The sequence below is a fragment of the Lutjanus erythropterus genome, chromosome 5, assembly GCF_056507025.1.
Source record: "Lutjanus erythropterus isolate fLutEry1 chromosome 5, fLutEry1.hap2, whole genome shotgun sequence".
Taxonomy (NCBI): Eukaryota; Metazoa; Chordata; class Actinopteri; order Lutjaniformes; family Lutjanidae; genus Lutjanus; species Lutjanus erythropterus.
In genome coordinates, this window is record NC_139321.1 from 7,372,934 (window position 1) to 7,387,141 (window position 14,208).

The 14,208-nt window shown below is 40.8% G+C and overlaps 1 protein-coding gene across 1 annotated transcript in view; it reads left to right on the forward strand.

Annotated features, from left to right (window-relative positions):
• Nucleotides 1-8,266: 8,266 nt before the first annotated feature.
• The window catches only part of ablim3 (actin binding LIM protein family, member 3), a 69,562-nt gene continuing 63,620 nt past the window's right edge, over nucleotides 8,267-14,208 (forward strand). Inside the window, exons 1-2 of the mRNA XM_084718655.1 lie at nucleotides 8,267-8,413; nucleotides 10,146-10,685. Coding sequence (XP_084574781.1) covers nucleotides 10,673-10,685 — 13 coding nt within the window. The 5' untranslated portion in view covers nucleotides 8,267-8,413; nucleotides 10,146-10,672. The remainder of the gene's footprint in view (nucleotides 8,414-10,145; nucleotides 10,686-14,208) is intronic.

The following is a 14,208-nucleotide window of genomic DNA, read 5'->3' on the forward strand; positions in this document are numbered from 1 at the left end:
AACACACAGAGGATTGTGATCTTGATTGTCAGTAAAAAAAAAAAAAGAAAAAAGAAAAAACAATATAATCTGCGCCTACCATGAATTTCAAACTTGAACTTGTCCCTATCAAAATATTTCCTGAGGATTTCATTTTGGAGCATTGCATTGCTTTCACTGCAGTTACTGTCACAATATACAGCATGTGTGCGCTTCAGTTACCATGGTTACACTTCACTGACATCATTCTTTAATATTACTTGAAACGCTGCATCTGAAATGACATAATATGTGCTACCTACCTAAAATGTGTACTATTGTTTAGCATACTTTTGTGTAAATAAAGTTGCATGTCTGATTTTGAGAAGCACTGCTCAGGGTGTATCATGTCACTTCCTGAGAGCTTCCTTGCCGGTTGGAGATGTGTAACCATGGTAACCTGTGCCAACAAGGACTAATTTAAAAAAAATATTTTAAACCTAGCAAAGTGAAACCTTACGTACATTTAAATTTAAGTATTATTGATGTTGCAGTGAGCTGCCTTGGTCTGGTCACTGTCTGTGTTAGCCTGCGTTAGCTTGCTTGTCCAAAACGGATAACAGAGACATCGCAAAAAGAAAAAGAAAGCCAAACTGGAGAGAAGATGGGAATGTTTTTCTCAAATATGGGACGCTCAAGCACATAAACTTAAGTAAATTTAACCCAGCTAGAACAAATAGACATGGAAAGAAGTGACTGAAAAAAGATCAATGTGAGAAATCAGTCTTATTAAAACAGTTTGATGACATTGTTAGGTGGTGTGGAATCATTACTTCACTATTAAACCACCATAATACCTGATGAAAATCTATCTTGACACAACTCGGGTAGAAATCATGTTCATGAATGAGGTAATATTAAAATATTATTATGTTATACTTTGTCAATTTCGCCGACTTTCTTCCTCAGGCTCTGACTTATCTGACATGTTTTCATGGAAGCAACTAGCAACAACCAGTCGCAGACTCACCTTAAATAAATTACGGTTTTCTCTGTTTTAACACTGCTGCAAACATTTGGGATTATGTAAGTAAACAAACCCAACAAAAAATACAACATGTTGATAATTTGTTTTGACATTTTAATGTAGAAATGTTACATATTGTAGTTTTAAGAGGCTGGTATGGGTACCAGAAATTTTTTTGAGGAAAATGGTTAATGACCTTTCAGCAATGCATAAGAAAATACTTCAGTAGATAAGCATTTTCCCTTAAAACATCCTAAGGAAATGCTTAGTGTGATTATATGCAACTCATTTTTCTAAGGCATCCTTAGATGAAAATTTAAAGGAAAGCCTAAGTGTTTTATGTAACCGAGCACTGATTTGTGGTGTTGCTGTATACAGAGAACACCTGCTGATCTTTCCATTGTGTCCCCGGCAGCTGGAGTGACAAACCTCCTCTTCCTCTGAATGACAGCACGCCGTGGACAGCGTTACCAAAGTCTCATAAACACTGCACATGATTAAAGACACGTTCAGCCACAAACACAGTACTCATTGCCTGTAATGACGGGGGTTGACGAGTCCAGTGACCGCATACCGTAAATGACCTCCACGCAGTCTGAAACCACAGCAAAAAGCCTGGACTGCAATTGTGACACTCGGCAGTCCATGACAATAGCATTCAGCCTAATGAGAAACACATGGTGTCAGCAGTGTCGGGCTGCGTTCACATGCATGACAAGCAGGGGTTGTTTGGGGTGTTTGTCGCTGTGTATGTGTATGTGTGTGTACAATCTGGGTCCGTAGATTTGGAAAATGCGGTACAGGAGTTAGCAGACAGTAATATGAGACAGGGGCTATGGGGCTCTAAGTTTAGACTAACCCCCTGTTAGCTCACTCACATGCCTGTGTGTCTAAGACAGAGCTCCCTGCAGGGAGATTCCCACACTGTTGCACAGCTTCATTTGTACAACACTGAAACAAACATAATTACAAACTTGCCAGGCTTTGTTGAGAGATCGGCATTATTTCCACAATATGACATTCTTTCTTTCGTAAGAAGACTTAAGATCGTCATGTATAAGTCATTTTTTTCTGCTCTTCAGGCGACTTTGGAAGCATTTACATGTATCATCAGGTACAGAAAAAAGGACTGTAATCACTATGTGACAGTTGCAACTAATTTAAAGCTTTACTGTTCATCCTACAGCCTGAGAACTTTATGGTTCTGTGACTTAGTACAAAGTACAGCAGTGTTAACCCAGCTAAAGACAAGAAAGTTGCACTCGGGGAGCAGTTAGTCATATTAAAAGCAGAAAAACAGCTCTTACCTCTGTGTTGCTGCCAGCTCTCCCCTCTCGATTCATTCCTCATGTGCGTGGCAGAATGTGTGTGTGTATCTAAGTATCTGTGTGTGTGTGTGTGTGTGTGTGTGTGTGTGTGTGTGTTTCACCATTTAACTGGCGAATGGCATCTCATGACAGCTGCAGAAACTGTCGTCATTCTCCACTGTCAGCTCAGAAAGCACAGGAGTCGAGAGGCAGAAAAAGAAAGTGTGTAAGTGAGTCTGTGTGTTTGAGAGAGTGTGTGTGTGTGTGTGTGTGTGTGTGTGCCTTTGAGCGCTACAGAGGCTATCCCAGACGGCATGTCACACTGACTAAGGAGGAAGTTTTTTTTTTTTTTTTTTGCTGTAAACTCCTCCCATCACTTCTTTGGGACAAGGGTACAACCTCCCCCGCTCTCTCTCTCTATCCTTCACTCACCCCTATCCCCATACACACACACACACACACACACACACACACACACACACACATTTCCTCTCTGTCAAACCTTGAAAACTTATAAGCACAAAAGAAGACTGAAGCAGTGAAAAGAGGTCAGGTTATAATTACATCTTAAAAGCTATTAAACCCTCGCAATTACACTGTAAAAAAAAAAAAAAAACTACTACTACAGCTACGTTTTTGAGTTTTGGAAAACTCTGCAGTCCAATTCAACCTTGCCAATCTCATCTTTTGCTGCGATAAGTTCTTTAGACTCTGAACCTGCTTTGTCACTATTTCAGTGTTTTAAAATTAAATGGTTGCAACTGAAAATATTAAAGGAGCAATATGTAACATCCAAAAATGAGTGCTGCTGTTCAAATACCGAGTTGCAAAATAGGCTGAAAACTTATTTAATGGACAGTCTACAGATGAAGCGAGTTGTTTCCCCCTGCCGCCTCCTCCACCGAGCTCAGGATGCTCAGGCAGGCTGCAAGAAAATAGGAGTGCAAGACGACCTGACAATAACAAGCAACAACAAGTCCTGCACTGTAAGCTGATCAGCTGTTTGTAACTGAGTTGTCTGTTGATGTAAAGCTAAGCTTGTTATCCTGAAAACAAACAAAAAACAAGTTCAGTGACATATTGCCTTTCTGCCTGCCAGACTCATATTAACATATTGCTCAATTTAGTCGTCATAAACATCGACTCCTTCTAAAAGATAATTAATGATTTGTCACGTCTCATAAACTTAAACACCACGGCTGAAGTGTAGTTGTCAGCAGTGTTTGCATGTTTCCTTAACCTCTGATGACACATCATGGTCATTTTGTGATAAATTACAGTAAATATGTTGAAGATTTCTCCTTTAAATTATTAGCCGTGATTCACTTTCACTTCAATGAGTTTTTGAAATTCAATTTTTGTGGGTTTCTAAAAATATTCAAAGGAAAAGTAAATTATCTCTACAAAACTTTATTAGCTGTTTAAAAAAATCCAAAACCTCAGTTTGAAAGTTTGAGCTGAAAAAAGAAGAAATACAAAAGTAAGTTGCCTTGAAATTTAGTTTTCTCAACTTTTTTCATTTTTTTACAGTGCAGGTGACACCTCTTCTCCAAAGTACAATAAGCAGCAGCCTGTTTCCTCATTCTACAACACCAGTTACACCAGTTTGGTTTGACACACCCGCAGTCAGAAGATGACAGGAGATTAAAGGTACAAACAATCAGCTGGTTTGAATTGTTGGCTTCATACCTGATAAATCACCTCACAGTCCTGCCCATCAACTCTCTCACACACTGGCAGCATTCCTCTTAGTGTACCGTAACGCCTGGAAATGTGAAGTATTTACCCTCAAGTGCTACATGACAATGCAAAGTGACCTCTTGTTATCATTTTTTCACTTTCTGGGTCATGCCCATCCCTATCTGTGTGAGGGGAGATAACAATCCCCCGCACGGCCCTGCGTTGCTTTGGTTTCTTTAGGGTTTTTTTTTTCCCCTGCTTAGTTAAATATAAACTCTGGAACTGATTGTGTATCCCCAGCCCCCAGCGCACCATGACAAAGTCACCCTGAACACAGAATATCAGCCCTGCGCTGCACATGTGATCATGCAATTGGCTATGCAAGGCTGCAGGACACAGACCATTTATTCTGCTCTGTTTGCAGTAGTGTGTGTGTGTGTGTGTGTGTGAGGCAGAGAAAGAGAGGGAATGTGGGTGTATTGAATGGCAACAAATTAGAAATAGGCAGGAATGGGTGGAGATATCAGCGTAGCGTTACAGGGTGGATGGCAGACTGTTTATGTGTGTGTGTGTGTGTGTGTGTGTGTGTGTGTGTGTGTGTGTGTGTGTGTGTGTGTACTTTCCCCTGGCCATGTGGTTGGACAAAGGGCAAGGATTGTGAGGGTTAGTGAAGAATGCAGCATATTGCTGATCAGTGCTACTGATACTGGGCACATGGCCTGAGTGTGACTGACGAACAAAAGACACCATCACCTCCGACAGAAAAACAGCGAGCGGATGATCAGGCCGCGCAGTGTGGCGACACATCAGGACCAGTGGTGGACTCAGGCTGTCTGAGGGCCAGGGGTGAACAAAACGAAGGCACCAGCTGTATTCAGTGGGGCACCAGTGCAGCAAAAACTATTTGCATTTATGGTGAAACAGTTACAAGTTTAGATTAGAATTGTTTTGACTTAAAGTACAATAACTATCACGCCACTGTAATAAAACACACAGGGAACTATTATCTATTTAACCATTTAGAGGCACGTAGAGGTCAATAAAGTTTGTAGCCTGTAGGACAGCCTGTGGTACTGCATCGTGTTTTAAGCCTGGAAGGGGTTTTAGCATGTTTTGTCCACTGGAAGGCATCCCAAGAGGACATTTATCATGTTTTGTCCAGTGAAATTATACATTAAAGAGTATTTTATTGTGTTTGTTCCACTGGAAGGGCAGCTTTAAGAGTAATTTATCATGTTTTGTCCAATGGAAGGCGCCCAAGAGGACATTTTATCATGTTTTCCCCACTGGAGAGGTATCCCAGAAGCCATTTTATCACATTTTGTCCACTGGAAGGCACCCTAAAGGACATTTTATCATGTTTTGTCCAACAAAATGATACCCTAAAGAGCATTTTATTGTGTTTCTTCCACTAGAAGGGCACCTTTAATAGTATTTTATCACATTTTGTCCACTGAAGGCACCCAAGAGGACATTTTATCATGTTTTGTCCACTGTAAGGCACCCAAGAGGACATTTTATCATGTTTTGTCCACTGTAAGGCACCCAAGAGGACATTTTATCATGTTTTGTCCAATGGAGAGGTATCCCAGAAGCCATTTTTTCACATTTTGTCCACTGGAAGGCACCCTAAAGGACATTCTATCATGTTTTGTCCAACAAAATTATACCCTAAAGAGCATTTTATTGTGTTTCTTCCATTGGAAGGGCACTTTTAAGAGTATGTTTTCATGTTTTCCCCACTGCAAGGCCCCCATCATGTTTTGTCCACTGGAAGAGTATCCCAGAGGGTATTTTATCACATTTTCTCCACTGGAAGGCACCCTAGAGGGCATTTTTAACACGTTTATTAATCATAGGGGTATCCAAGAGGGCTTTTTTGCATCCGTTTTTCAAACGTGGGTACCACAGCTAAAAACTGCAACAAAAACTTGTTAACGTCTCTGCTGCTCATAAAAACTGCTCGGCCTGTTTAAGGAAACTGTTTCCATCTGAAGGAGCAGAGTGATGTCAGCAGTGCGCAGGTTTATTCCAGTAACGCCACACATCAGGGGAAGTTTGCCTTTATTGTTGATTGGAGGGCAGCGGGCGCCTGTGCGGACAGTGACAACGGCGTGTTGACCCGACGGCCTCCTGCCCCGCTGCCTTCAGAGCGCAGGAAGGCCACCTTCCTGTTTTTCTGCCCCATCAGAGCGGAGGACAAAAAGCACAACACAGGATTGACACAGGAGCACGATCAGCACCCGAAACACGTCAGGCCCACAGGGCAGACGCCTCGTGTCGCACCCACACACACCCTGATGAAGGTGGTGTATTTAAGTCAATAATTATCCTTCATTACTATGAATTACACTGTAAAACATCAGACAGGAATTTGGTGGAATCAACTAATATTTTCTCATAAACTTAAGTTTTTATTCCAGTTAATTAAACGCTTCTATTTACTTTCAGACCTAACAACCATGAGTTCTAACTTGAAACCTTTTGGCATGAAATGATGAGTTGAATGAATGAGCTGTACAGAGTTCAATCAACTCATTCAGTTAAGCTTCTACAGAAATATGATTAGCATATTAGCAGACTTCCCAACATGCACTGTTTGAGAATTAAAACTCTCCTCCTCTTTTTTACAGTTTCAGGACAACATATATGATGACACCTGGTTGTGTGTCTAAGATGAATTATGGTGGCTTGTTTTCACAGTAATTTTTTTTTTCTCAAGTACAACTGAATTAATATCAAGTTTATTTGACTTGAGAAGTTTATTTCTTTTGAATGGTTATAAAATTACCTCAACTTGCCTTTTCAAATTCAGCCAAATTAAAATATTAGGTTGGACACGGACACTTACTCTTTTAAAGTCAATACAAATGCTTCATTTTTACAGTGTAGATTATGATTTAAGTTTGCTGGACAGTGAAAGATGGTAGTTTTTCTTCCCTAGTGAAACTGCGCGATGGAGTAAAGCAGATTAAAGGACAAAGACAGAACATCTTGTGCAACCACTGAGCTCCAGAACCAAAGAGGTAAGACTGTGCAGGGCAGCAGAGAGAGAGAGAGAGAGAGAGGGAGGCAGAGGGAGGGAGAGAGAGAGGCGCCTCTCACATCCCGCTATTGTCCAGCTTCCTCCAGGCTTCAGAACCAGGGCTTCCTCTGGACACGGGACAAGGCAGTTGGTTATTTTAATAAAAACAGCACACATACACAGACAGTGCAGCGGGAAGACCGTAACATACCAAAACATTTTCAAGCCTGTCCTGTCAGACCTGACCCTCCACAACAGAGACGTCCTGAAACACAAATCAGTTTAAAGACCACTGAACTGAACATATACAGGCCTGTACATACAGTACAGAAATTATATGACATGACCTCGCACAAACTGCAACAGAAACTATTTCAACCGTTCTAGTATCATAAATATTTCATTTATAACATATTCAAAGCCTTAAGAAATCTAAAAGTAGGGGGAAGTACTGAATAATCTGTGATGTCGCCCATGTTCAAAAATTTATTTATGCATGTCTTCCTGTCTGATGTCCACACAAAAGACTCAGTGTTGTCCACAATCAACTAGAGACTATTTAACAGGAGACATGGAGTTGGATGTGCGAAGGGAAATTCTTTACTCTGAGATTCAGAAGTGGGTCAAAATGACCCTGTGAGTTTGTGTTCTTATCACATCTTTGTGATGAAAACAAGTTTTACTTAAAAGCTAACATGTTTATGTTCGTCACTGGAAGCCAGGAATATTTTGAAGGTAATATAAAAAATGCTATATTAAGTGATATTTAAATTATTTAATTCAATTTGATTTCATTGAATTTAATTTGATAAAGTTAATCAACATCAATATGTATATGGATTATTATGTCGCCTTGTATTGAGTGAGGTTCACCCCCTTTTTTCCTCTCAAAATGCCTGTAAAGGCACTTTTTAAAAAGTATATTATTAATTAGGAGATTTCCAAAACTTCCCCCTCCTATGATTCCTTAGACAGTTTTATCTCTTCATAGATTAATCAGTTAATTAATTTGCAATTTGTGTGAGGTTGACCCACACTTTTGGGTAAAATGCCTGGACTAACATTCTTATATTTAGTTAAAAAAAACCACACACACACACACAAACCTAACATTTTTTTTTAAATATAATTTCTTCTGTTTCCAGGTCCAGTAAGTTTACAAATTGTTTTCTCTGCAGTCTTGAAGTCATTATATTTCGCTGTAACTGACTTTTCTTGTTGTTGTTGTTCCTTCAGTTGCTTTAAAAAAGTGAGAGAGGCTGGCAAACAGCGGATGGGTGTTTCACCGTTAGATGGAGATCTTTCCACGTTGATACCAGTGAACCCACTGACTGCAAACACAACACCGAGCCAGCAGCACGCGACCACGGTTCCGCTCCCGATCACACGGAGTCACAGAGTGTTGAGTGAGAGCAGGTAAACTTTGCAGACCAGCCAATTATTCTACAACAGAGCGGAGTTTTCTGCGTCAACAGTTTCACAATTAACCTCTCCTCCTCCTCCTCCTCCTCCTCCTCATCCTCCTCCTCCTCCTCCTCCAGCAGCTCCACCATAAATAATCCAATTAACTAATTTGCTTACGTGGACTTTCCAGAAGAGGGCGGTGTCATAACAGTTTTAGCAACAAGCCCAACCTATAACTGCAAATGTCCTGTGATAAAGGCTCTCTGCTGTCTTTAAATCGATTTGTTTCAAGTATTCTCTTCAAAGGTCACTGATTTCATTGTTCTGCCCACTTTTCCAATGACTTCACTGATAGTTAAATTAATTTAAGACGCTTCAGAGAGGATCTTTGCGTCACGACTCACCTCGCGTGAGAAATTAATTAAGACTGAGACTAATGACTTCTGGACACTTCACACTTGTCTCAGTGTGATGTAGGATACGGTGTCCACAGCAGCCCAGAGTGACGTCGCCGAACCCAGGATAAAAACAGAGAGGCGTCAAGTCACCGGCACACAGGCGGAGCAACACCGGAAATACAGCAACCATACTTTCAAAATAAGATCATACGCCTTTGTTAGCGGTTAAGTGTCCAGATTCAAGGGACATCAGTAGGCTGTCATTTTTATACAAAGACGTGTGACAGATATAGTTACAATTACAATACATAGTAATAATATAATACATAATGTAAGGTAAGTAGGCTAAAACATAATAGACAAGTATATTTTGTTATAATTTAACAAATAGATTTGAGTTACTACAGTGAAAAAAGGGGAATGTTGCACTAGATAAAAAAATATTGATTTTAATGCTCTTTATCAACATTAATGTAAACATATCTCTTTCATGTCACTCGCTTAATCCCCTAATAACATGTATATTGTAAATTAACTGGAGGAATGTCAAGCAGGCTTGCCTCTTCAAATATGTTTAATTTGAATGGGGTACTTTTAAATGATTTATTGCATTTTATTTTATTTTATTTTAATTTTTATGAACCCTTAATAACCTTAAATGAATAACCAATGGATGGTTAAACATTTTAAATGAATATGTAAATGATCTGAAAAGCATGTAAACCTCAATCTAGACCTGTTTAATTTTAGGTTTATAAGCTTTTGAAATTAAGGTGTTTTTACAGAGTTTAGTTTTAGTCTTTTGGGGAAATCTTACCCTAATAAGACCTGCAATGAATAATTAATACATTTTCCAAATGTATCAAATTAATGTATAAATTAGGGGAAAAGTGACATACCTCTTAAAATCTATTTAAATCATCCATTTTCTTCTTTTTTTTTCTTAAAAACTATCTATATTTCTAATTTCCTCATTTCTTTACTGACTATATTTCTGTCTTCATTTTTACTATCTTTATAATATAGTTTTGTATATATTTGTGTAAAACTGCTCTGATTTTTCCACTTTATTTGTTTATTAAAGTTGTGTTCTGAAAACATAAATAAAAACATACAGTTGTTAATTTGGGGTTCGAAAATTCTGTATGGTGTAGGTTTTGTTTTGCCTTTTAAGATGGACAAATTAAAGTATATCTGGCAATCATACCTTGATATTGGTAGGCTATCCGATGTATATCGAAGGGTTAATAAAGAATGAATTCAGGGTATTAGTTTTGAAGTCATTTAACGTTTAGTTATAAGCGAAAACTGTCGTGACTGTTACTATGTCGATTTTATTTTGAAAGGGACTTCCGGAACAGGTGTATCTGCGTGCGCGCTGACAGTGTGAGCGGCGCGCGGTGACAGCAGCAGCACACCGCCAGGGAGAGCAGCGCGGAGCGGCGGAGCGGCGGAGCTGAAGGCAGCCAGGAGCGAAAATGTGAAGGTGGAATCTGACTGAGCAGCATTGTGTTGTTACTGCAGCCTGTTTCACTGGAGGAGGAAAAAAAAAACACACAGACACACACACACAACAGAGAGAACCGACACTCACACACAGCAACAACAACAGGAGCTTTATCTGGATTTATTTTTTTTTTATCATCACTGGAAATATCCTCGCTTTATTCTTTTTTTTTCTTTTCTGGCTCTGTCCACCTTGTCAGAAATTGACTGGGAGCAGTGTTGCGGAGAGTGGGGAGCATCAATTCACGTTCACTGGATGTTATTCATTTTTAATGACACAATTTGGAAGGAGTAAACTGCTCCTCTCGCTTTATGGGATTATTCTCGACGAGGACGCTTTGTTTTAGATAAGAACGCGTTGGGCATCATGAGTTCCAGTGGTAAGTCCATTCTTGCGCGCTTTATCTCTCCACTTGACGCGCAAGGACAATAAGAGCAGAGAGGAAAAACTACCATTGAACAATAATAGGCTGTGTGTGATGGAAGAGAAAACTTAAATAAGGCTGAAATCAATGTTTAACTTCAAAATAACATATTAATTATTTTTCTAGCTGTATTTTATTGTTGATTTTAATGTACATCTATGGGAAAAATGATCATGAGACTCTCAACAGACTTGGAGCAGGTTTAGAGGGGATGTGAGAGCTAAAAATATCTGGAGGTCAAAGCAGCATTTGCCCAGAGTTCATCCATAGATGAGCATTTTTAGGATTCTTCATCCACACAACAGCTGTTGCTTGGGTCTGTTTCTCCCCTCTTTCATCTCCTTCTCTCCTTCTTCGTCTTCTCCACCGCCTCCGCCAGCAGTGGCACATTTGACCTCTCCTGGGAGACCACCCAGGCTCCCAGCTGTCACCTCTTCATAAAACTCCACCTGTCCTCTACAACACAGGAGCAGGAGAAACCCCTCTCCCTCCGTGAGCTGCAGGTTTTCTCTACCTGTCCGTCGGGGTTGGTCTCATGGAGTTTAGTCCGGTGTGATGCGGCACATGACAAATCAGTCTGACAGCCTGAGGGCTCCTGTCACACAGGACTTACCCCAACACCGGCCCAGGGGCTGCCATGATGCTAAGCTGACCTTGTATCAGCTGACTGTGACCCTGATCCTCTGTCAGCTGAATCAGGGCTTTCCCTGTAGGGTTTGCTGGTCAGCTGTGTGCGCATGATGTTCAAGCCTGTGTGTGTGTGTGTGTTTGTGTGTGTGTGTGTGCACGACTCCTCTGTTGTGTTTACAAGTTATCACTGGTTGATTTGCAAAGGCAGACCTCTTGGATCCTAAAGGGAAGATTTTTTTTTAGAGAAAATTCCCCCTTGTCTCTTAGCTGTCAGTTCTCTTCATCGCACAATGTAGTGTGATCAGATAGTGTGATATCTGTCTTATGATTTGCTGTACTTTCCTGTCAACGCCACAGTGACCTTACCTTATCGCTACAAACGTAGTGATTTTTCATCCTTAAGTTAGTTGCTTAACTTTTCACTGTTAGCTTGGTACATATTGTTAATAGTAGCCAGGGTTTCCCCCAAGTGCATTGCAATCCCAGTGGCATTCTGGGTTTGTTGGCCCCGCACTTGGCCTAAACATCAGGGAATTTTATTTTTGTGGGACTGTATTTTTAAGATGTTTTTTTAAACAGCCGTTACAGTGGGGCAGCTTAGTTGCAAACATAATGGTTGGAAATCTCACCAGCGACATCTACTGGTTAAAGCGTGAACGCACTATAGAGTTGAAGTCCCTCCCCTTCCGGTTCTAGCCTAGTTTGTCAGTTTAAAAGATAATTTTACAACTCAAGAAAGTCGCAGTTTAACCTTGCCCCAAACCGGGCCCCTGTCAAAAAAGATAACTGTTAGCAGCGTTAGCTGGCTAGCTTGCATCATTAGCCCTACACTTGACATAAACACAATAAAACTCACCAAAAACATCTTGGCTTATTTTTCGACTCTTTCAACAATCACCAGCTCTGGTTTGGTCAAAATATACAATTAATTTACTGCGTTAGAAGTGAAAATATTCTAGCTCTGATGTCCAATCTCCTTCTCGCTGCTCTCCTGATGTTTTCTTATCCAGCGCTCTGGTGTGAACACTAAATCTGTGTTCACCCCGTGTTCCAAATTTCTTGCTTATGACAGGAAAGAAGGAGAATAGGAAGGAGAATGCATCCATTTACCAGAGTGGACTAATGTTTCTAGGGAATGGGTGTTTTACAGGAAACCTGTAACTAATAAGCACCCTGCTAGCCCTGTCATAGCACCTTCAACAGTATGCACCAAGCTAACTGTGAAAAGTGAAGTAATTAAATCACTTTATCCGTGGAGGTATGCTACTATAGCGTTGACTAGAAGTAAACAGGTGTGCAACTCGTAACACAGACACACATCACACTGCATTGTGCAAGTAGAGAGTTAGGCCTTTTGAAGTTGATGTGCGCCAGGTACTCCATGAACTGACAGTGTCATGTGCTTCCTGTCCTCCCTCCGCTGTCCTCCCGTGTCTACGGGAGGAACCGGGTATTACTGCATCATTCATAATCTAGCCTGTCATTGTGTGGCACTACATTATTCATCCGGTGCTCTTAACCCTCTGGTACCGAGCCTTGCCTGACTGCCAGTTCCCGTGCGGTGCGTGCCGGGAGTGGTGGAAAATGTGTAGAATTCTTTTGTTAAGCTTCAAAATGCTTTTCTCAGCTGACACAAGAGGGGGGGAGGAGGGAGGAGGAGGCGCGCGTGCAGCCAGCGTGTGGAGAGCTGTCACACAGGCTCTTGTGATTTAAAAGCATGTGCTCAAAAAGAAATGAACACACACAAACACACATATCATCAACGCGTCAACCTGCGGTTAGAACGTTTGCGCGTCATTATGTGTGAACCTGTATGTCTGCATTTACCCGTTTGTGTGTGTGTGTGCGTGTTAGGACTGTCACAGCAGGCAGATGGTGGTGTGACATGTGTCTGTAGTCTGGCTGTAGGCATAAAAACACAGCAGGCATCAGAGATGAGGAATGAACGTCTCCTCTCCTCTACGTTACTCTCCTCACAGCGACCCTTACAAACGCCGTGAGGCTCGCTGTTACTTGATCACTTTGGTTTAGCTTTTAGTTTTAATGGTCGCTTAAAAGTTTATGCCTTTGTTGTGTGTGGTTGTAACTGATCTGTCTTTAATTTTCTTCTTGATTACCCCATACTGGACTTTGCCAGTGAGCATTATTTAATGTTACTGTTGCTGGAGTTTTAGTAAGAAAAGAGACATTCATCCACTGTGAAAAAGATGAAAACCACAAATTAGATTCGGGCGATGTCTACCGCATTGGCATATGACGATGTCCACAGTCAGACATCACAATGGACAATGACATCGCTGTTTGTAACCAGCTAGCTAAACTGAGGAAGCCAAGCAATGGAAAAAAAATAATGCAAATAACAACGGCACAATTAACACACTTATAGTGGCCTGCAGAAAAGAAACACCAAGGTAACCAAGCTTGGAAGAGAGGCGTAGTACAATGACCAGTCTCTTTTTATTTTCTCTACCACATGTGTAAAACTGAAATTCGCCCAAATCTCGTCTTACAGAAACTCTGAGGGGACACAGTGGTTGAGGACTGTCAGCCATCGCAATGGACAATGGCATCGAATGGCATCAGTGGCATTAGCCCAACCCTGCCATTAATGCATCAGGACTATCCTGAATCCTGTATCAGTCATTAATTTGCAAGTTTGTGGGTGTAAATCATGAATTCAGTGTTAGCTAGCTAGCTAACATCTTCATCTTCAACTCAGCGAAAAGAAATGAAATGAAATGTCTTAGTTTGTCTTTCCAGTGCTACATTAATCACCGACTCTGGTTTGGTCAAAATAAACTTCGATTTACTGCATTGGTTGTGAAAATATTTTTGGCTCTACAAGCTC